At 39.4% G+C, this 24485-nt stretch overlaps 2 protein-coding genes across 2 annotated transcripts in view; one reads left to right on the top strand and one right to left on the bottom strand.

Moving 5' to 3' along the window:
- Nucleotides 1-9731, top strand: part of CDC20B (cell division cycle 20B) — a 34669-nt gene extending 24938 nt beyond the window's left edge. Inside the window, exons 6-11 of the mRNA XM_054053904.1 lie at nucleotides 194-390; nucleotides 1227-1321; nucleotides 4064-4292; nucleotides 5377-5502; nucleotides 6230-6347; nucleotides 9568-9731. Of these exons, the coding sequence (XP_053909879.1) occupies nucleotides 194-390; nucleotides 1227-1321; nucleotides 4064-4292; nucleotides 5377-5502; nucleotides 6230-6347; nucleotides 9568-9731 (929 nt within the window). The remainder of the gene's footprint in view (nucleotides 1-193; nucleotides 391-1226; nucleotides 1322-4063; nucleotides 4293-5376; nucleotides 5503-6229; nucleotides 6348-9567) is intronic.
- Nucleotides 9732-14807: 5076 nt separating this feature from the next.
- Nucleotides 14808-20158, bottom strand: GZMA (granzyme A). The gene is made up of 5 exons (XM_009555838.2): nucleotides 20076-20158; nucleotides 19195-19342; nucleotides 17327-17465; nucleotides 16394-16666; nucleotides 14808-15608 (listed from the first exon to the last, which is right to left on the bottom strand). Exons 1-5 carry the CDS (start codon nucleotides 20134-20136, stop codon nucleotides 15450-15452), a joined length of 780 nt encoding a protein of 259 aa, XP_009554133.2. The 5' UTR covers nucleotides 20137-20158; the 3' UTR covers nucleotides 14808-15449.
- Between the last annotated feature and the right edge of the window lie 4327 nt (nucleotides 20159-24485).

The raw sequence follows: 24485 nt of genomic DNA, 5'->3' as shown, positions 1-24485 counted from the left end.
ACCTTGGCTTGTTAGAAGAACTCTCGCTCATGTAGGAGGATTGCATGCTAGTAATGGTTTCATAAAAGGATTCTCTTGAAGTTTTTCTGTAGCTATTAAAAAAAAAAAGCCTGTCTTTCCCAAACCAAACTCCTCCTCAGCCCATCCTATTACTTACGACTTTTTTCACTAACTTTTAGTTACTTTCTTCTAGATCTAAACATACTGGACTGGAGCCTTGAAAATCTCATTGCTGTTGCTGTGGGATCTGCTGCACACATCTGGAATGGAGGAACTCTTCAAGCCATTGAAAACATTGATTTGAATTCCTGTTCAAAATACATTTCATCTCTGGCTTGGATAAAAGAAGGATCTTGCCTTGCAGTTGGCACCAGTGATGGAGAAGTACAAGTACTAGGCAATTTACTTTTTTAGTTATTCTCCATTTTTAGCTAAACTGGCCACAAAACAATTTGATACTTTTTTTTTTCAAAGAAACAAATTAAAAAGTTTGGCTAAACTACCAGAAGAACTCTGCTGGAGGCAATGTACAGCACTTCCGTGTATCATATAGCACTTTACTGAAGGGTTTAGTGATTTCCAGTATTGTCTATATGTAATGGAGCCTCTGAAGCCACTAAAAGGCTGATGACTGAATTAAGGATTCAGTTGTCCAGAGACAAACAGGGTTTTTTTCCCACTCTTTAATGAACTCTTTAATTAAATTATTTCACTTAGCATAATCTGTGTTTCCTTGTATCTCTCTTGCTAAGATCACTCTAGTGATCAGCCCCTTGAGAACTCAAACCAATACTCTCTTTTTGGATTCACACACAATAATTTGTCTTCAGTCTGATTATATGCGTACCTCTCAGCCTGCTGTTGCTGGACAGTCTTATTATTGAAATTCTTTTGCGGGACTTTCGCTGACATGTTAGGTAATACAGGATCCTGCCTGCTGCTGTCCTGAGTCAGCACTCTGGAGGTATTGAAGGCCATTGCTTTCAAGTATGGACTTCCAAATACTGACATATAGATAAACAGCTTTAAACTCAGATGTGTGCATTCCCTTCAACACTGTCTGACTTCAGCATCAATGATACAGGTGCCAAAATCTAGGAATACTCCTTGTCTCACTTCAGGTTGTCCATCTGTCAAATCAGAACTGGGCTCATTGACAAATAAAAGAAGAGAAAAAAATCTTTTTGTTGTTAAATTTGTATTTCCTGTTTGTTTTGAATTGGCAGCTGTGGGACACTGAAACCAAAAAGAGGTTGAGAAATATGTTTGGTCACTTGTCTGTAGTTGGAGCACTGAGCTGGAATCATTACATACTGAGCAGGTGAGTGGTGTAGTATATTCATGGAAAGAGTCCTGCTGCTTTTACTTAGACAATGTCCGGTTTGTTTTAGCTGTTTTCATTGGCTTTGCTTAGAGATGGTTTATCCTGTTCCTCTATTTACTGGCCATCTTAGAAATCACATCTAGATTTAGTATATGACAGGAAAGCAGCCAAAGGGGATTTAGCCTGCCTTTTTAGTCTCTGTTTCTTACTCTTCTTACAGAAAGCTCTCACCACTTGCAGAATTTCATTAGGCTGAGGGGGCTGTGGTTCTCTTGTTTTAAGTAAAGCCTGCCTGAGCTTGAACTGGTGGTGTCTCCAGTGGGTCTGGACTCCAAAAATTGCAGCCTGCCCAGTGCTGGGAAGGGGGCACGTGGTTTGGGATGCCCTTTCAATGATGTCAAGACTGCATCTGTCTTTTCAGATGCACAGCAAAATGCAGCTGTTAGAGTCGCACATCTCTGTACCTGTATATCTACAAGGGAAGGCCAGATCATTGTTATCCACAGCCAAAGGAGAATTGAAATGGTGACTCTTGCTTTGCCAAGGGGAAATTTTACGCTAGGTAGTGGTGGTAAATGTTTTATAGTTGGGAGTCCTTTTGATGCGGAGACTCAGATGGGAAAGATTAGGTGTAGTCTTTTGTGGTTTTCCCCTCCCACTTTCTGTTTCAGATCTTTGTCTCTGACTTGAAGGGGCTGATGGATGCTTCTGTGATTTGAAAGTAGTATGATAGTCTTTTGTTTTACTTAAACACACAAATTACAGCAAGTGCAGACTAACTTTATTGTTAAAATGAAAGTAGTATCTCTGGACAGGAACACTAGAGATAGTTTTATTTTGATTTCACAAGTTGCTCTGGCTTTTGATTGTGTTAGATCTGCTGGGTGGAGTGAGGTACAAGGATGCCAGCTGAAGAACCACTTAATAAAATGTTGGTGGAGTAGGTACACTGGGTGGGTTAAGGATGCACCTCCTCCCAATGCCTAGTGGCATAATGTTATTACACTAAGCATTTCAATTTCGTATACATAGATTTTCAATTTAAACATACAGTTTCAATTCATATTTCAGCTTGGCCGAAGGAGTGAAAAGAACAGAAACTTAAATTACAGAACTCTCTGAGTATAAACTGATCATAAAATTAGATGTGAACCTGTGAACTACAGTTAATGATTGGCTTATAGATTGAGACAACATTTATTTCTCTTTTAAGTTTAGAAACTAACCAGTTCATTCTAACATTAAGATAGAGTTAAAATATCTGAATAAGTAGGAAAAAGGTCATGGAATTAATATGCATTGTTATTCAAATAAGAGCATTGTTCTTACAGTAGACTTCACTGAGAATAATTGATACTTCGGGATTACTTCTAATTTCTGTGCTTCAGGATAGTCCATCAATACATCATCATGAACATGTAAATAAGTTTCACTACCATAAATCAACCCTCAACCCATCACAAAAATTTTGTTCATTTCACTTTGTCTTTAGCAAAACAGATTCTATCTTCTATGTCAAAAGCAAATAATTCTGATTTCTCTTTATGCCAACTGAAAAAATATCCTTTCAGCCAGGCTTTTCAGGAGCCCAGTTACTTCCCACTCATACCACTAGAATTGCTGAACACTTTAATGTGGCCACACTGGTGATTCAGTTCTGTTTCTCTTCATTAGATTTTCTGCTTATTCTTTTGTAGGAAAAATCTGTATAAAACTTCAGTAAGCGAATGATGATGCCCTTACATATAGTACACATATTCCCCTGTATCTTCACAGGTATTTTCCATAAAGATCTCCTAAATATTCATAGGAGCACTGCTTGGTTGGAAACTTCCATGCTTTTGCACCTTAAATTAGTCTGATGCAGTAACGTCAGATATATTTCTCAGATACTCAGAAAGCTGTTATTGCACTTGCTGATTTTTATAGTGTCCTCAGAATGGTTGGAAGGGTGAATTTCCATCAGGAAGATCTGTTTTGTCATAGGAATAATGTAGGTAATAGCCATAGAAAGTCAGGAAAAAATGCACTGCGAGTTATTTTCAATATTTTCAGTTCAACTCTGCTGTTAATATATAAAACCCACATCCAGGAGCTAAGCTGCAACAGTAGCTGGCTTCCATGCGGGGTATTTCTTTCTTCCTTTGGCAGACTGATGATACTGGCTGTAGAACCTTGCATCCATCTCCTAACAGGCAGTTAGTGCAACAATGTCAGGCTGTGCATATTTTTTTTTTTGGAGCTAGGAAGGAGAAAGGAGGTCTAGGGAAAGGGCACGTATTTACTCACTAGTAAGTCGTTTCCCAGAACAATGTGGTTGTACACTGCGTCTTCATTGGACATGGATTCATATCTGGCTTTAGCAAAAATCTTGCAAATCTGTTTTTCATGAAGAACAGGAAGGAGTTTGCATTAAATGGTTTGACAGTTGGATGGGGTGCAGATTAGTGGCATACAATGCAATATATCTTCAGAGAAATTAAAACCGTGAGAGAGACCAAGTGTTCTGCCTGGCTTGAACTGAGCAGCTGCTTGGCTCCTTTCTGTCCTCAGCCATCTCGACGGTCAGGGTGTGCTTTTGATGGTTGGTTTGTGTTACCATTTACTGAAATACTGTTGTTCTGCAAACACGTTTCACTCTAATGTGGTTTGCTTCTGAAACCACTGAAGAAACATCAATGCGATGATGTAGCTTGTCTTCCTTAACATTAAACCTATACTGTCTTTCTTCATCTACAGTGGTTCACGGCTAGGATTTATTCATCACCATGATGTTCGGGTTGCTCAGCACCATGTTGGGACTCTTTGCCAAAACAAGCAGAGCATTTGCAGCCTTAAATGGTCGCTAACCAACCAGTTGCTGGCAAGTGGGTCTAGTGATGGTATATTGAATATCTGGCCCAGTGACCCAGGTGTGAAATTGCAGTCACAGCCACTGAAAACCCTACCTCATTCCTCAGCAGTTAAGGTACATAGAGAAGGAATGCTTGCTTTTCTATGTTTGCTCTCATGAAGTCGAGAGTTAGGGAGTTTTTCAAATTATCCCACTGATTTCTATTAGTTTCTTCTCCCCTGACTGTGATGCAGTTAGTTTTAAGACCAGTTCTCCTCAGTCCAAGTGAGAGATATGCTTGCTAGGGCTTTGATCAGGAAATTTTACTGATCTAATAAGCCTTTGTAAATATAATGCCAAACAGAAATAAAAGTGACAGCCTTCTCCTCTGTTTTGCACAAGAAGCTTTGGTGTCACAATAAACAAAAAGTTTGTTAACAAAGTTAACAAACAAGATGCTTCGTTTTTTCAAGTTTTGGAAAATTCTTTCAGTTAAAATTATATTAAACATGAGATTTCTTTTGCCTCCTGGCCGTATTTTCATGTCACTGCTGGTGGCAAAGAATCTGAAGTGAAAAATCAGAGATAAAGCGACTTAGACTCCTCATTTTTATGAAGTCCCAGTCTCTGTGGAACAGAGGGCAGGTAACAGCAGTAAGAGGTAGAGTAGTCCAACATTTATAAGCTGTTTGTCCTCCCAGAAACATCTGAGGCTGGCCTGAAGTGCTGGTGTTAAAGAGTCAGAGGAGGTTATTGAAACAGGTGGAATTCAGACCTTAGTAGCTTTCTTTTAGGTAAGTGTAGGCGTTAGGCATATCTTGGAAATACCTCAGGAGAAAGAGTGGCTCTTGTAAGCCCTGTAAGTCACCGTGCTTATGTTTCTCTGATAACTTGTCGTCAGTCAGTAATGGTATCCTGCTGGGTTCTTCTGGTGCTGAGGTGTGAATCTGTGATGTGTGCAGGGTAAGCAGAGAAAATGCAGTTTCATGAGCATATGTGGGACAGTGTAGGCTACTGTAAAGCAGTGGCAAAGGAAGCAGCGTTTTGGAGTTTTTGGATTCTACATTGCTGTGTGTGTATAGAGGAAAAGCATGGCGTAGGGCAAAAAAAGCCAGAGATTCTTTCTGGGTGCTTCTTGCAACTAAGCTTTTAAGCAAAATCTTATAAGCTAACTTCCTAGTCTGTCCTGGCATCTGTTTCCGTTTTTTTTTTTTTTCAGGCTGTGAACTGGTGTCCTTGGCAGTCTAAAGTCATTGCTACAGGGGGTGGAATGAAAGATGGGATTTTGCGTGTCTGGGACATAAATCATGACAATATTGTCCAAAGTGCAGCTACAGATTCTCAGGTGAAATGATGAAATGTCTGCATACTTAGTCTGTGCTCTTCTTGTATAGCTGTGCTCATTTGGCAAACTCCACTGACTTTGAGGGTGGTTCTGCAGATGAAGAAACAGCAGGATTTTCTCTGGATGTGCAGTTGTGCTTCATTCGGCACTGCAGTGTGTGACTGGACTAAGCAGCGTTTGTTTCTTATTCACCACTCCTGTCTTCACACAGAAGTGATTGAAGAGGAGGTGGTCTCACTGCCAGACACATCTCATCTTTTCCTTGCTGGCAATAATTGTTTTGGCCCAAACTCTTGATGTTGAGAGAATGTTGAGGGGGAGGGAAAATTCCCAGAGTGCTGGGGTGAGAAGAGGTGTAAGAGTCAGAGGCCAAACATCCATCTCTGGAGTTCTAATATAACAAGACAGAGGAACAGATCGCAGCTGGAGTAAAGCAGCATAACTGCTGATTTTCCTGGAGCTGTTACAATTCAGCTGAGGGTGTGTTTGAAATGCTTTGGTTTTATACTGAGAGGCTAGATAGGCTATAATCATATTTAGATAGGACAATTAGGAAACTGTACTCTTAAGTGTTGTAGGAATGAAATGATCCATCTAAATAAGTAAATATTCTGCCAGGACTGTTACTCAGTAGCTTGTTAAAGTATTGTAGATGTCATTTCAGATCTGTCTTATGGTGCATGTTGTCCCTGTCTGAAAACTAAAGCAGAATTTTAAATTGCAATAGATTTGTTCCTTGCTCTGGTTACCCAAAACCAACGAACTGATGACTGGACAAGGCCTTCCTGGAAATCAGATGAAAATATGGAAGTATCCCATGCTTATCAATTCATCAGAACTCTACGGCAAGTATTTTAGTTAATACTCTTGACTACTTCAGTTAACTATCTATCTAATCAGTGTTTTTGCCAGGACATATCTTATACCTTTTCATAAAACAGGGTCAACTACACGGTCATCTACACATCCTCCCTTTGCCTACATATATGCACAATCCTGATGCTTGGGATCTTAAAGGTTGATTTACTAAGATAATAGTGTAGTATGTGTCTGTAAAATTCTTTGGTTTTAGTGATGGGATTCTCACTTAGCATTTCTAAGGCCATCCTAGGTGCTTGTCATAGATTTCCACTCGTCCCTAGGTCTCATTAAGTGTGGACTGCATGTGCTAATGTCAGTCTGCTTCCAATACATACTGGATTGATGGCCTTCTACACAACTCAGACTAGGTGTGGCTTTTAAATTTTGCAGCCTGTCATTGAAGGATACTGAACCAGTTTCCAAATGACATTTTAAATGGATGTCCATGTGTTATTTAGGGTATTCCGAGTTCTAATGGATGGTTTTGTCTATGAAGCAATGCAGTGCAGCGGGTTTCTCTTGTACTGTGCTGACAGTTAGAGGAACTGGAGTTTCCTTGCAGCTCTGTATTGGTGTATGGAGCTGTAGGGCTACACTATGCATACAAGTTGTTCCATGCTATTAAGCCTTCTTGTTTCTAATGCTCACTGTCTCTCCTCTCTGTTAACTTTTACTTGTTTCAGTGTTAACTAAAGTGACCCAACAGAAGTACCTGAAGTTAAAAGAAAAATATGCTGTTTACGCATTGGCTGCATTTTCACAAATATGGTTGTTTTTTCACACTCACTGGCAAGATATGGCTGAAGAAGCTTTGTATTTGTAACCTAGCAGCTGACATTTCCAAGGACTTTTTGTAGCCCATTGCTACACATGAAAGCATTTATTGAATTCCTGGTTTATTAAATTCCAGCTATACTGGGGTACTGTCCGTGAAGCCAGTGACTTGGGTAAAACTAGGGACTTTGCTTCAACACGAACCTATAAGAGGAAGGCACAAGAGAGTCAAACCAAAGATGTATTGGCAGCAGAGACATGTTGATCCGATTACACATTATCCTTGTGTAATAATGCTTGTCTGTGCTGCGTCTCCTTCCTTATCCATACTCCTTGATGCATAGCTCTTAAGGTCATGCCCTGTGATGTTCTAAGAAATGATCTGAAAAGTGACATGGTCATTAGTCTTAAGTACTGTTGCTTGAGGCTTCTCAAACCTTTGTAATCCTTGAATATACTCTTTTGAATGAAACCTAGATTGACTCTTACTATTGAGAATAGTGTATGGAGTAAAACATTTACCATATAAGTCAAATGCATTGCTAATATGGTGAAGCTGGAGGGTTACATATCATCCTATTTCTTATTCAGTTTACTTGTTTGCAAGAGGAACTAATTTTCATGAACAAAAAGACTGGGTAATTATTAGACAGATATATTCCTGCTTTTACCTTACTATATGCAATCAGATTTTGGAAGAAATTGTCAATATATCAAAACATGTACAGAAAAAAATTCTTTGATGAAAGATTGTGAGGTGGTTCTAATTTAGCCTTAGACACCCTTAACCTCATGAGTTTTACACCCAAAAAACCAAGGAGATAAATTGTAACTGAATCCTCTTGTTCAATCCTCCTGCAAAATTCTGAAGACCTCAGCTCACAATAAAGCACCATCAGCTGCTCTTGAGTAATTTATTAATTGAGGTTGCTTATTACTAGGCATATTCAGAACAGAATAAGAGCTAAAGCATAGTAATCTTTTTATAGCACTGAATTAATTTTTGAGATACTTCTGTTAAAACAATTAGAATAATTTGCTCAAAAAAGAGATTAATTTTGGATGTAAATGCTCTCCCCTTAGAAAAGTTGTTGTAGATCAAAGAAAACACATAAACGAACAAAATATGTAATTGCTTTGCAAAGTATCTCTATGTGATCTTGAAACACTGAAATAAACCCTCAACCCTCTTCACTCAGAAGCTGAAATAATCATTCAGATTTCAGTCTGTATTGTGGATAGTTTTGGATCCCTCCAAACATTACATCTCCAGCTCTTCCTTCAAGTTGTTATGGGCACTGAATGGAGACTGTGTAAAGAATTTGCTGAGTTGTAAACTAATGTTCTTAAATATCGACAAAGATTGTTTACACTTCAATGCCTTCTGACGGAGCAGAACCTGAAAATCAGTCTCTGCTGAAATGATTTAGTAGTGCTGTCAAAATTCTAGTCACCAAGTTTAAGTGGAACACAAAATACTCAGCCTCAGGACAGCAGATACTTGCTCTTATTCAAAGTGGATCCAGAGAGCCATTGCAGCAGCTTTGGGAAGTTAGGGCAGACTATCCGTCTACAGCAGTCCTGTGGATCTTTGTCAGGGACCATTGTGAAAACTAGTGCACTTCCAGAGGGCTTTTCAGTTCCTTGCATGTTTATCCTCAAAACGTTATTTTGAGCTAGATAAGTGCTACCCCTCTCATGTTCGTGTATAACTCAGGTACAGATGATGGGAGGACATAGGTCACCCACATTCATTTGAGTTGGTTACCCAAGACTTCCTTCATACCTTCATGCTTCCTTTCAAGAGAGTTTAATAACAGATTGTTTCTGCCTTCAGTTCAAATTTGGTTGCGAGACATTGGTATAAACAGAATAATGAATTTTGTATGTTCTTTGTGCTGCTAGACAAGGATAGCTTCTGGCCTTCAGTGTTTGGCTCCTGAAGTTTATTACACCTAGAGACAAACTACTGTACAATTCCAATAAATTCTTCAGTAGGGTCGCTGTTAATAATAATAACTGAGCAGCTGGAGACACTATCTCATGATTGTTGGATCAGTTGCAAACTGTCTGCAAGGCATGTGCAGCCAGATTAAAAAGCTCAGCAGTGAGGCACGTTACCAAACCAGATCAGGCTGGTGCAGTGAAGAATCAAGGGTTGAGGTTCCATGTTCTCCTTTGACAGAAATATCTACTCAATGTGTTGCAGTCCTGGCAGTTAGAGCCCAGTCCTTATTAAGAAAATAATGCCTTCAGCTCTTTCTTAATGTGAAAATATTCTAGAAATAACGCTAGCTCCTTATGTCCTATGCAGTATTTTGAGCTGCTACAGTAGAAGTGGAACAAGCCATGCAGTAAGTGGGATGGTGAAAGTGACTGGCATAATCAGCGTAGAATCTTTGCATTTATTGTATGTATTTTATTTTGCAGGTCACAAAGGGAGAGTCCTGCATATAGCCCTGAGCCCAGATCAGAGCAGGCTATTCTCTGTTGCAGCTGATGGGATGGCTTGTCTGTGGAAATGCCATGAATCTGGGGAGAGCAAGCACAGCAACAAGGGCTTTTCTAATGGTTATCTGAGCTCATTCTTGTGACTTTTCCTGGAAAGCAAGTGATTTAAATTTGCTTAGCCCATTTAGTAATTCAAATTTTGTGTGTTCCTTCCAGTGGAAACATGACAAAAGATAGTACTATGTTTCCAAGAGAAAGCAATTTTCCCCATCGGCTCATCATGTGAAATGTTAGTAGCTTGTTTTACTCACCCTAGAAGAAAAATATTAAAAGTCTGAAGAATAACATCATAGTTATTTTCATTAAACTAGCAAGCATGGATGGAATCCACCTTGTGTCAAGTGCCAGCATAAAGTCTTAGGTTTTGTTTTAAACTAGGATTCTTATAAGTAATTTTACATCATCTTAGCATCTCCATTGTGAACTGTATGGCAATTCCTGTGAATTGCATTGGTTCATACTAAGGCTAGGATCAGCAGAAACCACTCCAGGGGACTGTATTGTTCTATATATCACATAGATCATGGTACAGAGTCTGCCTGAATATTTCTAGAGATCTAGGTTAAATAGATAATTGTAACAACATAAGTGATTTCTCAGGAATTCTTTATTGTTTTTGTAGAGGTAATGATAACTAGCTCAATTAGAAAACTTTTGGATTGTGAGTTGTTTCCTTCATTAAACCCACCTACTATGTTTGACAATGTTTGAAAATATAAAAAAATACATAATAATTCTGTTATTATGCATAATTATGTAATCAACTTATTAATAAGCCAGATGGAGATGGTCAAAGAAGCATGCTGTTTGGGTCAAGCAAAGCAGTGAGTTCATTCATGCCTCAGGGGCAGCAGTTTTATTCTGGGTATCAGCTATCCTGGCAGCTGTCACCCTCTTCTGAATTTTATTTAGTGCTTACAAGGACCAAACCTGTTGGACTTTTACAGGAGTTTGTCTGTGTATGTCTTGTAGACTGTCAACAGCTGAGTAAGGATGTCAGGATTGGTGTTCAGAAGCTATCCAGATGCAGCTCAGTAGTGCTGTTCAAAAAGTGTGCTATCCACAGGTGTATTTGGAGCTCTGCTTTTATTAATGGGAATGAAGAGAGGCAGAGAGTATGGGTTCACTCTTGCGTTTGTATATTAAAAGCCCTGTGAGCTCAGAAACTAATATTTTTTGGATGCTGGAAATTTATTTAGAATATTTCCTGTAGCTGGGGAAGAATGGGAGATTAGGGAAGTAGAGGAGTGTTGGCCCATGGAAAATCAAGCTGTGATCAAATGCGTGAAAAGAGACAGGTAAAGTTGACAGGGACAAGTATCTCTGGAAATGAATGTGAAACTGTCATGTCTTTGGTTCTCATCATTTTTAAAACCTCATCTTCTGCTGTTCATAAATTATGTGGTTGCTAACTTTAGGTCTGGAGAGCTGAGACCGCTCATCATTTTTACCTGCTAAAATGTCAATTTACAATAAATCTGCTACTAAACCACTGGTTTCTGACCTCATCCCATGTGGTCTTCAGAACAGGTTAGAAAGTGGTAACGCTTATTGGTTGAGAAATGACTATCAAGAAGCTCACGTCTAAGGATGGAAAATAACTAGCACTTTGCCTGTCTTCTTATATGAGCACTTTTGTTGCAGAAGATTATATCAGTTGTTTAGAACCTAATTTAAATATTCAAAATAATATTTTAAATATTTTTTTTTTTAAATGTTAAAGAACATTTTTTTCTCTTTTGAGTTGGAAAAAAGCAGTAGAATTAATCTCTTTCCTCATATACTTCTTGGATTCTCCCAGAAATTCTTTCACTTTCGGTTGACAGTACCTAAATGCTCTCGGTTTGCCAGATACAAGAAGAGATGTGTAACACAGGATGGATGGCTATGGTGGGGAAGGAGCTGGTCTGTACTGAAGCTAAGCATATTTTGTTGGATGCCCAACTGTCAAAATTAGAAAATACATTTCTTTCAGACTAAAGGTGCTCATTTCTTAGTTAATTGTGCTTGTTAATTATTGAATGGCCGCATTGTATTTCCCCAGAAATATTTTAACATAATATCTAGAAGTGTGAGAAGTCACTGGTTTTGGTAGAACTAACCAACAGCCCAATAAAAAGAGAGAATCTTGTATTTGTGACCTGTAGCTCTATTCTGTGACAATGTCTGAGAAATCATTTAAGCATCATGTAAATTCCAGACTCTGTCTAATGTTGAGTGAAATTAAACATACACTGGAGTGTCTTTCCTGAGTGTGCTTCTTTTCTAGATAGGTCCCTTCTTTACTGTCAGTTTCTTTCACGTGGCAAATATCTATCTTTCTATAATAGGATTCTGAGGACTTGAGTAGACAGCATGATTTTGTTTCACTCATGGAATCACAAAATCACAGAACGATAGGGGTTTGAAAGGACCTTTGGAGATCATCCAGCCCAAAACCCTGCTAAAGTAGGCTCACCTAGAGCAAGTTGCACAGAAATGTGTCCAGGCAGGTTTTGAATATCTCCAGAGAAGGAGATTCCACAACTTCCTTGGGCAGCCTATTCCATAGCTCCATCACCCTCACAATAAAGAATGTTTTCCTCATGTTCCAGTGGAACCTCCTGTGCTCCAGTTCATGGCCACTGCCCCTTGTCCTGTTGCTGGCACCACTGAGAAGAGTCTGGCCCCAATTTGCAGGTAATTTTGCTGAAACTTGCAGGTATAGAGTGTGCAGTTGCAGAAAATAAATAATTTTTCTTTCATAGCTGCCTCATGCTGCCTTGTAAAGGTCTTAACATACTAAGTCTTGGGCAAAATATGAGATCCTAACTTTCTCGCTGTAGAGTGGGGCACGATTTTAGCTCATTACCTGCTACATGTTTTGTATATCATTCAGGCGCAGACTCAGACAGAAATCAGCACCCTTTTCTAAGAGACCAGCTTGTTCTGCACCTAAGGTCTCTATGCACTAAGAGCTGAGTCTCCAGAGCTGGCACAGAAGATGAAGTAAAATTCCTGTTGCCTAAACTCAGGCCATCCTACCCACAGTCCTGTCTAAGGCTGAGCACTATAAAATATATGGAACACAAAACTTCAGGACAGAAGTATTTTTTACAAGAGGAAAAACCTTCATTGCCCATACAGGTTGTGTGTCTTCCCAGGTGTACCAATATGACAAAAGATTGGATGTCTGTAATGCAATGGAAATGGGTTACGGAATCTCAGGCTAGGCAATCCTTTGGTTTCTGCACATAAATGTACTAAACAGTCTCTCGCAAACAGTCTCTTGTCCTTCAGCCAATATATGATCTGACTTAGTGCTACGTACATAAATGTTGCAGTAGTTTGTGTAATGCAGTTCACACCTGCCCATTTCTTCCAGTTACCTTATTTACCCACAGTGAGAAGAATTAGTTGCATTTTAGATGTTAAAATGACATCAAATGATCATAACATTCCTCTTAGCTAGTACATAGGCTTGCATGGGCTCCATCCCATAGTGGTGGAGCTGTGTTGAAAATGGGTTCATGCTTCTTGATTAGAGAAATTCCCAGCCTAGGTGGAATCTCACTTCCACCTACTTGCTTCTGCTTTTTTCCTCTCGTTTTCAGTACTGGTAGTGATGACAGAGGCTTGATTGTTTCGGTTGCTATGTAAGTCCAGTTCCACTGGCTTATTTTGCACAATTCATTGAAAAACACTTAAAAAAGAAAAAAAAAATTTTTTTAGATGTTTTTTGGTAGATCCTAAATTTCAAGCTGGGGCTGGGATAGACCAGTTTTTGGGTTTGTTTTTTTTTATTTTTTGCACATTTCTCCTTGGTCAGAACCTCTCATTCCTTCTGACCCCACTTTCAGAATGAAAAAGGGAGAGATACTGAACGATAGAATTTGAGTGGGATTTTCTACTGGCAAGCATGCTGCCTGTGATGTTTAGGGAGGAGGAAGAGGCAGACCAAAGAGGGGTCAGTAACATGAATAAGAACTATAACGGGTTGAAAGAGTCAGAGTGGGAAAATGGTCAAAGAGGAAAGAAATGAAGACCCATTTATGGGAAGAGTGAAATAGCCCTAGCTGGTCACTTACCATGAAGGTCAGCTACAGTTTTTTCACCAGACTGAGAAAGATAATTTTGTTTTCCTTAAGTTTTTAGAGTCAATTCTTTCCTAGTCGAGGGTTTGGTAGTTTGCAAGAGTTGTCTTGGACTTGCCTTGCTTATTTCCTGTATGTTTAAAGACAGAATCAAAGTCATCACTTTGGGTGTCAGTACCAGTCAGTAGGCCAAATTGTCCTCTCAATTTCACTGATGCAATCTTCCTTGGCTGGGAATTATTGTCTCTGCTCCTGTTTTGCTTCTGTGTTTGTGTGTGCCTGTGTTTGTGTATGTTTTGGTGTGTAAAGCCCAAAAGTCAGAACAAACATTCTAGGAAAAAAATAAGGAATATGTAAAATTTGTAGTGGAGCGAAAACAGAAAAGAAGATGCTCAACATCAAAACTTTCAGTAAAGATGACTGTATAATAGTTTAGGCCTTCTTCTTTCACCCTTTATTATTACTCTATGACAAAACTACTGTTTCTTTTGAGCAAGAGTAGATAAAGGAAGTTGTGTTGAAAATTTTCAGTCTATTTTCCCATTATGTGTTTATAAGTTGTATTTAATTGCTCAGGATAAACTGAGCAATCATTTTAAAATTAAAAGCAATACGAGATTTCCTCATCCACTGATTGCTTTCTCTTAGCTAATGCCTACTTCCCAGCAACCACCCTTCCCTGCCTGAAGCCACATAGAATAAAACCAAGCTCTTTCTGAGGTGTTCATGGCACTGAAAGTGCTCAAGACCGTTGATACACAGATGGGCAGAAGCATTTTTCACAACAGGTCTGTTTGCTGTTTGATGAGTGGTTGTTGAAACACTTAAAATTTCACTGAATGTCTGAACCAGCAGTAGTGGTATTCTAAAATTGCTTTATGTTATGGACAGCACTTCATCATAATGATTCTCCAGCATTCTGTTATTTCTCTAGATGATGAGTTTTCGGTTTATTGTTTTTTAATGCAATGTTGCTGATCCTGCTGTATTCTTCAAGCGTATTGCACATCCAAAACATTATATACACAGACTATCTGCAGCAAAAGGAGCTTTCCGTACTGCAAGCAGTAGATTTTTATTGCCATCTTTATTAAATGCAAAGTACACAAAGAGATGAAATCTAGATGTTTCAAATACAAGGCAGTTAGGAAATACAGTTACTATGTCAAACAATCAAATGCAGTTGCTGAAATGCAATTTTTTGAAGCTTAGCAGTCCTCTACACCTGTGAAATTAGGAGCTCTGCTGTGGGGAAATTACCTGGTTTTCAGGTGTCAGGAGTTGTACCTAGCATCTCTCTAACTTTCAGGGTTATTTGCAGAGATCCAGATACAGAAGAGTGCGGAATATACTGAGCATGCAGACATGAACTGCTGGATTAGGTTCTTGATCAGAAATACTCATCCATGTAGCGCTTACACCAAATGTGCAACACAAGAACATTGGAAGCCTAAGTCGCAAATACCTGTTGAGTGACTCCATAGCTGATAGTATAAGCTACAAATGCTATTGTAGCAGAGCACTGTCTTCTGGCCGTCTTGAGATTACATCTGCCCTGCAAACACACGTATGTGTTTTCATCTATAAGGACATGAAGCTGCTAAAATTCAGGTAAGGATACCTCTTTTACCATTATAATAAAACTATTTTTAAAAGCATGTTTCAAAACTTGATTTTGTTACAAAAGTATGGAATAGGAAATCACTTGGTCAAACCCCAGTCTGTCAATCAGGCTCCCCCAATGGTTTCCCTTATCCACTGAAGGTATTTCTTTGTGAGTCGAGTGTAGACACCAGGGCCATCAGCAGCACCACACTTGTTTGCCTTCCCGAAAGAAGTGATGCCTCTTATCACTTTGTTACATCTTAAAGGTCCACCTGAATCCCCCTGGAAAAAGGGGAAAAAATTGTTATTCAAATTTATAGAATCTAAAAAGTGCTTCTTTTAAATAAAATTTGCACAAGCTGCATGGAGGAAATAAAAATGCAGACAGTGTTATTGTGAATTTCTTTTTTTTGCTGCTTGGCAGGTAAGATTTCCATTAGCAAAAAAAAAAAAGAAAAAAAAAGGCTTCAAACTGATCTTTCAAGCGTGAGTAACAGGAATGAATCTAGCTCAGGGCTCTAGCTACGTAATAGTCTTTTTTGAATATGAAAAGAAAAAGCTGGAAACATTCCTTTTGAAAAGCAGAAAGCCTCTGGAAATTGATAGGTTTTTTTGTAACTCAATTAATTTAATATTTGAATTTTTAAAATGTGCTAGTTCTCACACAGTTGTGCATTTGACTTGGGCCCAGTCAAAACACTTTTTATCAGCAAAACTTGTTTCAAAGTCCTCTGACATCAGAGAAGTTTTTCCACTGAGGTTACCTGCTTGAGAATCGGCTCATAAGATATTTTATGGAGATTCTTGTATTAGAAGAATTATATAGAGGAAAAGAATAGATATCTGCCATGCCTGGATACCGATACAATATCCAAAATCTGTGAAGGTGAGTTTATCGTCAAAAGTTTTAATTTTAAGGCTGAGAAGAACAAGCCTTGGTAAATTCACTCATTTTTAACAAAATTCTTCATTGAACTGATGGGAGTCAGAAACTATAGATGTGTAAAAGTGCTTTATATTTTATTTTTAATATAATCTATGTGGATATAGACAGTAAGTATACTTACAGAACATGAATCCTTTCCTCCATTTTTAGCCCCTGCACATATCATGTTGTCTGTTATCACAGGTCTGTTTCTGTAATGCTTGTGGTCATTGCAGATTTGCCTACTGATGACAGTGATATTGACCTCCCTCAGAGTATCAGAAAGCCTTCTCGGATGATTTTGAGTTTGTCCCCATCCTGCTACTGTGCAAGTTGTTCCTGGTTTGGGATCATCATCAGAAGTAGGCAGGGGAATGGGTTGCACAGCTTTAGTGCGTTTTGCTCTTTTCTGAAGCTGTATAGGATATGGAAAATAGTTATTACTTGGCAGAGTCTAACAGAGGCCCCAGCATGCTAATAATTGAATCTTTTCCATTATGATAATGTGGATTAATGCAGCTGCTTTTTGAGATTCCTCATTTCCTTGTGACAAGATTTATGTTAGAATGAGGAAAATGAGCATTCTTTGTCTCATCAAAACTCACTTAACTTTTACTGAAATTAAAGAAATACCTTATTTTATTTCTCTTGCTCTTAGACAATTTGAGAGGACAAAGTAATCACTGAAGAGAGTTAGAGATGTCAGACGCTTCTAATTAGAACTGTTTTTCAGCTAGAACATTAGGGTTTTTTAACCAAAGTATTTGTGTGTGTGAAATACACTTCCTTCTGTGGACAATCTTTATTCTTTCACTGAGAAGTCAGGAACTGAAATATCTTGGTCAAGGTTCGGAATTTTTCTACTTATAGCAATGGCATGTATTGCAGGAATTGTTGATGGCCTTAGTTCTCAGTGCATCCCCAGATCCCCAACATGCTGGATTAGCAGACCAGACTATATTATGCCAGAAAAAAACCCACCAGGAACTCCCTTGGCTTATCTCCCCCAAGAGAAGGAAGAAACCAGTACAGTGTAAGGTACGCATACTGGATAAGCGATGTGTAAAATCTATACCTGCAGCAGCATAATGTCATTTTCCTTAGACTTGGGATTGTAGCACGGGTAGTGAATTTCTTTTGCAATTCGAATAACCTGTTTTTCTTTTTCTTTTGCTTTCTGTGAATGAGCTCCAAGAATAACTTTGCCTCCTTTCCTAAGAGGAGAGACAATATGATTAGTGAGATTCAAGAGGGATTTACTTGCTGTAACTCCATAATTCTTTGCTGTTAAATACGGTGCTATAATGTGCAGCTACTACAGAGTCTCTTCGCTCTTGCCTGAAAAGCAGTGGTGATTTAGGGAAGTACAAAAAATCACTCTGTTTTTATAAGTAGTTAAAAAAAATGACTGGGTGGATCAAAATTCATGCTATCCTCTTTTCATCTTCCAAGGAACATAGACAAGCTTCAGGTACTTGACTGTGGACCTTGTTACTGGTAGTGGTCTCACCAAGTGTGTTCTCTGCAGTTTGTGCTGGAAATTCAGGAGAATAGCTCACAGCACTGTTAGTTCAGAGATCATCATAACTGGGCGGAATTGTACCCCTGCTTTGCCCTAGCACCATTTCAACACTGCTTTCTGAGTCTGTGTGAGATGTATCTCATTGGCTTTCTCTAACTTATTCTGCAACCTTATGTACTTACTAGATAATGAAGCCATGACAGTTGTGCCTTCTGGGGCTCTGTGGTACAGAAATCACAAGTCTAGTACTCGGTCGGGCAGTTCAAGCCGACCTTTGTATCGGACCACAGATACAGCTGTTTGTAAGAGAACAACATGTGTCACAGCTGAATGGAAGAATATTCTTAGAGCAGATGCGTAGTCTGGCCCATCATTTGCAACTTACTGCAGCAAACATAACCCCGAGGAAGTGCTTGCTCCTTTCCTTCAGCTATTAAGAGCTGTCTGACTGTTGACTGAGCATCATAGGTTAATTATTTATTGAATTTTCCCCTAAATGTGATTTCATTTGGAAGCATTCTGTACCTCATATTAATTTGACAGCTTTTGGGCTCTGTCATAGGTCTGGTCTATCTCTTTGTTTGGGTGGAGGCAGGAAAGATGGATACATTTCTCTAATGTCTATGGAGTCCAATAATTTACTCACTGATCCCGGGTGGGCCATTGACAGAGCCTGTGTGAGGTCTGGCTCAGCAGCAGCTCTGGTCCTCCGGAAAAGGCAAGGGGTAGGTTGTGTTGTTTAAACCTCATGTCTTGCCTCACTGAGGGACTCCGCAGGGCCAAACAGCCACTTGTGTCTTGAGTCAGATAGCAAGAAGAAAGGCTGGCTGAGAAACTGACGTATCCAGTAGAGATCTCCCAGTATCTCCTGTCATCTGCCTGAAGGATTTTTGCTCCTGTATAACTGCATGCTGTCTTTGTGTGCTGAACTTCATATCTTTTACAGAATAAAATTTAGATGACTAGCCAGTCTAAATAACAGCCCAAAACCCAGAAATAAATTCTTGTGATTCTTGTGATTTTATTCCTTCAGGCAGATGACAGGAGATACTGGGAGATCTCTACTTGACTGGATATGTTGGTTTGTCAGCCAGCCTAATCCTCTGCCCTAGTGCACTGGTTGGCTGAGGAAACTGGGATAAACCCCCCAAATTCACTACTTCAGTGTTGCTATTCTGTGCATGCATGCAGCTAAAAGCTTATAAAATAGCTCTTTAGAAACAGTGAAGATCGGTATACCTGTTATATTTTTACTTACTCACCGAAGGACATTTTTTTACTAGAAATTATAAAACACAGTAATCAAAACATGATCATGGTCATGATAAATGCACAAAACCATCAAGGATATTAACTTTTATTCTTGAACAGACACCAGATTCTCACTAAGGACAATCTCCGAATCAAGAGTAAGAACTTACACATTACAGTGGGCAGCTGTTAACACCCAGTTTTCCTTGATCAAAGCTCCTCCACAAATAAAGTTTCCCTTTGCTCCATTGATTAGGGCCATAAATGGTCTGGAATGTGGTGTTACTTCATGTCCTCCAATGATATCCACACATAAACCTAAAAATAAAAATAAGCCACAGTACACACAGATGTGCTAACAAGTATTGTAAGACACTCAAACTATCTTAGAAAAAAACGGTTAATGTAATTAGAAAGTACACAGACACACAAGTATGAACATATGCCAGAATGCTGGTCTTCAGGGTAGACTATCAAATTGCTTAGCAGTCCTACTTCTATGTGTTTCAGTGGGACAAAAATTAGATCGGTGGGCTGAGCTTTGACTAGAAAAACATCAAAGTATTTTTGCTCTTGCACAGATTTCTTTTCCTGAAGTTCACTGCTATGATTGATCTCTTAGCTTTCATTGTGAGTAACAAAGATCGGGCATATGATAGATGTATAATTTGTGACTTATGTGAACACTTGGAAACTGGGCTTTGTAGCCTAAGTCGTATTACATGAACCTGCTTTTCAGAAAAAAAAAAAAAGAAAATCAAAATATTAATATATTTATATGCCTCTGGAGAGAAAGGCCAGATAATCATTATGTTAACTCCTTTGAACTCCTCCAAACAGCCTGTCCTCTGTGCAGCCTTAATTAATGCTACCCATTCAGAAATGGTTTTGTTTGCACGAAAGATCACACACGTGCAGACAGTGGAAAAGAGCTAATAAGAACTCTATGAATACAACTACTTTGTTTACATTAACATATATAATGTATTAATACTTACCTTGAACTCTGAATGCCAGCATTTACCTCCAAAAAGACAGAACTGTCACTTACCTCCACAAATTACCAGGAGAATGACAGCAACAGAGGTGGACAAAGTGAGGAAAGCTCCCATGATTTGTCTGGTGTTCCCCCCTATTCACTGTTTAATATATATAGCTAGATGAAAAGGATGTGGTTTTGGTTTTTTTTTTTTTTCCTCTTAATGACATTTGACATTTGTAACTGTAACAAGATAAAAAACCTCTCCAACCTGTAGAAGTGTTAGTGAGAAATTGCATCATCTGTTGTGGTATGAAGACAGGATCTGCCCCCTTCCAGTTCTCTCTGTAGCATTTGCAGAGAGTGAATATACAAGTACTGGGCTGAAACTTTGCAAGACACTAAATGTCTGATTCTACAGTGGGACTTGACTCATAGAAATTTAGTCTTGATTCAGTCACATAAAGATGCATAGCTTCATTCTAGACACCTCAGATAGCCTCCAGGTCATAGATGAATCCCAGACCATTCCCCTGACATTAGAGAGTTAACTGTGCTGTTCAGGAGCCCCCTCAGGGCCAAGGAATCTGACCTTTGCTCCTTTCAGCATCTGATGATACCTCATAGACTTTGCCCTGGATGAGCATCCATATAGCACTTATTGTGGTTTAGTGGCCAAGAGCTAAAGGTACAATGCCATTTAAAGTGTCTCAGGATGTCTTAAACCTGCAGAAAAATATGACTCTTCTGTAGATGCTATGTCATATTTGTCAGCCCTTGGCCGATGCCTGGGAAACGCAGAGTATTTCAAATGTCACTAAATGCATAGCTTTTGGCAACTGCGTGGAGACCTGAAAACTGAATACGTTTTATTAGAGCCTTGTAAAGGCACAGTTCCCCACTTCCAAATATAAACCCAAATAATAGAAATAACTTTCATCAATGTTAAATAACTTGGAATATCGAATAGTCTATTAACTAACTAGGTACATTCACTGAAGTATCATTACCACACAGCTTGGAAGGCTTCTTGAAGACTTGAGCCCTACTACAGTCAGCCTGCAGAGGCTTCTGTGTTCTGGCTGTGTCACATCTTTGAGCCTGTTGTGAGTTGAGTTTTACCTATTGAAGACCTCAGACAGCCAGCTGGCTCCAATTTGCTCTTGCCTGAGTAAGAGAGTAATTTTTTGGTGATTTCTCTGAAGAAGGCAGACGTGGAGGTAATTTTAGAGATCACAGAGTTCTTTGTCACTCATGTGGCTTGTCAGAGACACTGTCATCTATGTGCTGTGGTGACAATGCGAAACCACAATGACTTTTTAGCTTGCTTTATTTTTTCTCCTCAATATCTGCCCATCCCTTGTAACTATGAGGAGTTTGTAGCACTGGTGTTCTTTTTTTTTCCAGTGTTCTCCTGAAAGCAGTATTGCCAGGTATCATAGGTACTGTTCTTTCATTTTCCACTTATAAATAGTTGTAGAAGTCTGATTTTATGACATTTTAATTAGCAGTATTACCGTATCGGACTGTTTCTTCTCTGGAATATGCACAGATGTGATCAGGAAGAGAACTTATGAGCCAAAATCCTGTATGCTAAGACCTGCTTAAACCCATAGTACTAAACTGATTAATCCTTGGATATTCCTATACGAGGTGTCATGTCTAGTGAAAGGAGGTATGGTATATTTCATCCTATGTTTACCTGATCTGTTTGCAAGAAAACCCTATTTGGGAGACACAGAATAAAACATTAGCAAATATTCCTAGCTGTTTTCCAGGCAACTAAGATATATCTATGCCTGGCACCTAAACCCGAATCTTCTATAACCTGCTTATATTTTTTCAATATCTAAATGCACTTCTCTTTACTCGTAACTCCCAGTTACTTCTAAAGATATTTTTCTGTAACTGCATAGGTATTCTCATATCCGTGTCTTTTAAAAAATCCTCTCTAATCCCTAGAGTTCACATTTACGTCGATAATTAGAATTAGAAATATACAGTCTAGAATACTGTTTGATAACAACTGATCACTTGCTACTCAAGCTCCTGAGCTCACATAGTGCTGAAATGGATTGCACAGGTATTAAGGATCAGATTAATATACACGTAATCAGTCTCTAGTTTTATAACCAAGTCCTTCTGTCGGTGTCTTCTTCACCTTAAAACGTATGTAGACAAGGCTGAAAAATTGACTTAAAATTTTAGGATGTGACACAGATTGGCTGGGCTCCTTTGGTTATGGCAGTAAGTTAATTTATGGTCAAGTTAAAATTTTATTGATCTTTTGCATATAAAGAGACCTTAAAGCAAAACTTCCTTCTCTGAGCGCTTTGTCAAATTCTTTTATTAGCTTCTCTGCTGCATAAGTAATTTGTCTTCAAGAGAGTTGATTTATATAAGCAAAATGCTCCATCCTTTCTCCTCACAGCGTCCCTGAGGTGTAGCTGCTCTCAGCAGAAAACGCTGCCTGGTGATTAAACTGCCATTAAGCCCATGGGTCAGTGGATCACTTTCAGCTCTGTTTAGTACTGTGTTAAGTGCTTCTGACCCTTATCTCATACTCAGTTGTTCTGATAGCTTTTCTTGCCCAGTGACTGTGTTCCTTTTTCCTTCCTGCTTTCTGTGGTGCCAAATGTGAACATTGGCTGTGATTTTAGGATACCAATTCAGGATACCAATTTAAACCACAGCTCTAAACCTTTCATCACTGCTGGGTGCCTGAGTTGAGTCAGCATCTTAAATCAGCCACGGGGCTGGGGAAGCGAGGGCAGGAGCGCAGTGCCGAGTGGGCAGCTGCCAGGAGCACAGCAAGGCAGAGATGGAGTGCTTTGTCTCTGTCCTCCCTGGGTTGCCCTGTTCCCAACACTGCTACGGTGTGTTAGCCTGGATAGATCCCTTGTTGGCTGGGGCACACACTCCCAGGGACTCACTGGGGAAAGAACGGGATGCATGCTGGGGCTGCCTCTTTTACTTATTCTGTGATACTAGTGTCTCATGATATTTACATGTTGTCTTTTCTGCCTCAGCTATTTGTCCATCTTCCCCATCTTCACCTATTTATTACGTGAGATTGAAGACAAATGTAGAAGCACAGAAATACAAGTAGTGAAAGAAGAAATGATTTGTTAAAAGTTATAAGTTTGAATTAACTAAAATATAGAATTCTGACATAGACTTTTTTTAGCGGGGCAGTGACTGTATCTGGTTGAAGCCGGATAACAGGGACTGGTACAACGGTCATAGGAAGGACCACTAGCTGGTCCAGATAAGGCCCGAAGGCGGCCTAGGCACTCTAAGAGCATGCACAAAGAGGGAAGGTGAAAAGATCAAGATGAGGAAGACAGCCTATCTTCATCCCCAAAGGCCCCATTGATCATTACCACGACAAAATGCACAAGCACTAGGAGGAGGAGATCTATGATAATGAGTTCCCGGAATTCCTCTTACTATGATAAGGAGTTCCAGTGACTAATCTTACTAACCCTACCCCCTTCTTGGAAAAGACATGACTATGTATGTCACCCTAATGCATATGTATAACATGGCACAATAAAGATGTACTGGCTTTGACACGTGGTGTGCAAGCTTGGAGGAAAGATCGCCCTTACACCCTGTGCACAGCCACATACCTGCACCTAACTCGGCGTTTGGTGTCGTTACTCCATGAGTCAGTAGGTGCAGTCAACTCGGAGAGTCCTCAAAGCCTTTTAATGAATCAGCGTTGCTTCTATGAAGTTGAATGTACTTGGCAGAAAGAATCTTGCATTGGATACTGTGCTCTAGGAACAGAAGTCTTCTCCTGTCTGGTCAGAATGCCGGTCTGTTGCCCATTTTGTCTCTTATGCTTCTTTCTAAGCTAGGCACTTAATAGGATAGCAAAGCAATAAGGGACTCGAACAGAATTATGCCTTTAGTACCCTCTTTGCAGAGATAACCTCCACTGCATGAATAATCCCAGGATTAGCTGGAGATTGGAGAGTGATTTTGGGGTAAGTGGAGCTGGCTCTTTCATAACCTGATGAATTCTGAGTCACATATTTTCTTTGAAAAGGACTTTGAAAGACTTTTCTGAAATATGTAATATTTTCAAACATGAGTGTAAATGGTAGGCCTCTGTGCTATAGAAATACACGGTTCAACGCAATAATCTATTCAACAGTCTGGAGAGCTGCTGTTCTCTAAGTCTTGAATAAAAATAATAGCTAGCTGCGGGCATGGAAAATTCCACTGCCACATACATGCAGGACAGTATGGCCGATGTCCTTGCACTTGCTGGCAGGAAACCATGGGACAGATAGGTGGGAGGAAAAAACATGGAGCTGAGCTCAGGATAGGTAAAAGTTAGATTCCCCCCATCATGAGTAACGATATTTGTGTGTCTTTAGCGAAAACTTTGAATCAGACAAGTTTTTGTGTGTCAATGGCTCAGCTGGAATAGCCATTTCATACTTGTCTGGCAGCACTTCCCCTTGATGATGT

This window comes from Cuculus canorus, chromosome Z (assembly GCF_017976375.1).
Source record: "Cuculus canorus isolate bCucCan1 chromosome Z, bCucCan1.pri, whole genome shotgun sequence".
Taxonomy (NCBI): domain Eukaryota; kingdom Metazoa; phylum Chordata; class Aves; order Cuculiformes; family Cuculidae; genus Cuculus; species Cuculus canorus.
This window is presented reverse-complemented; position numbering and strand designations above follow the sequence as displayed.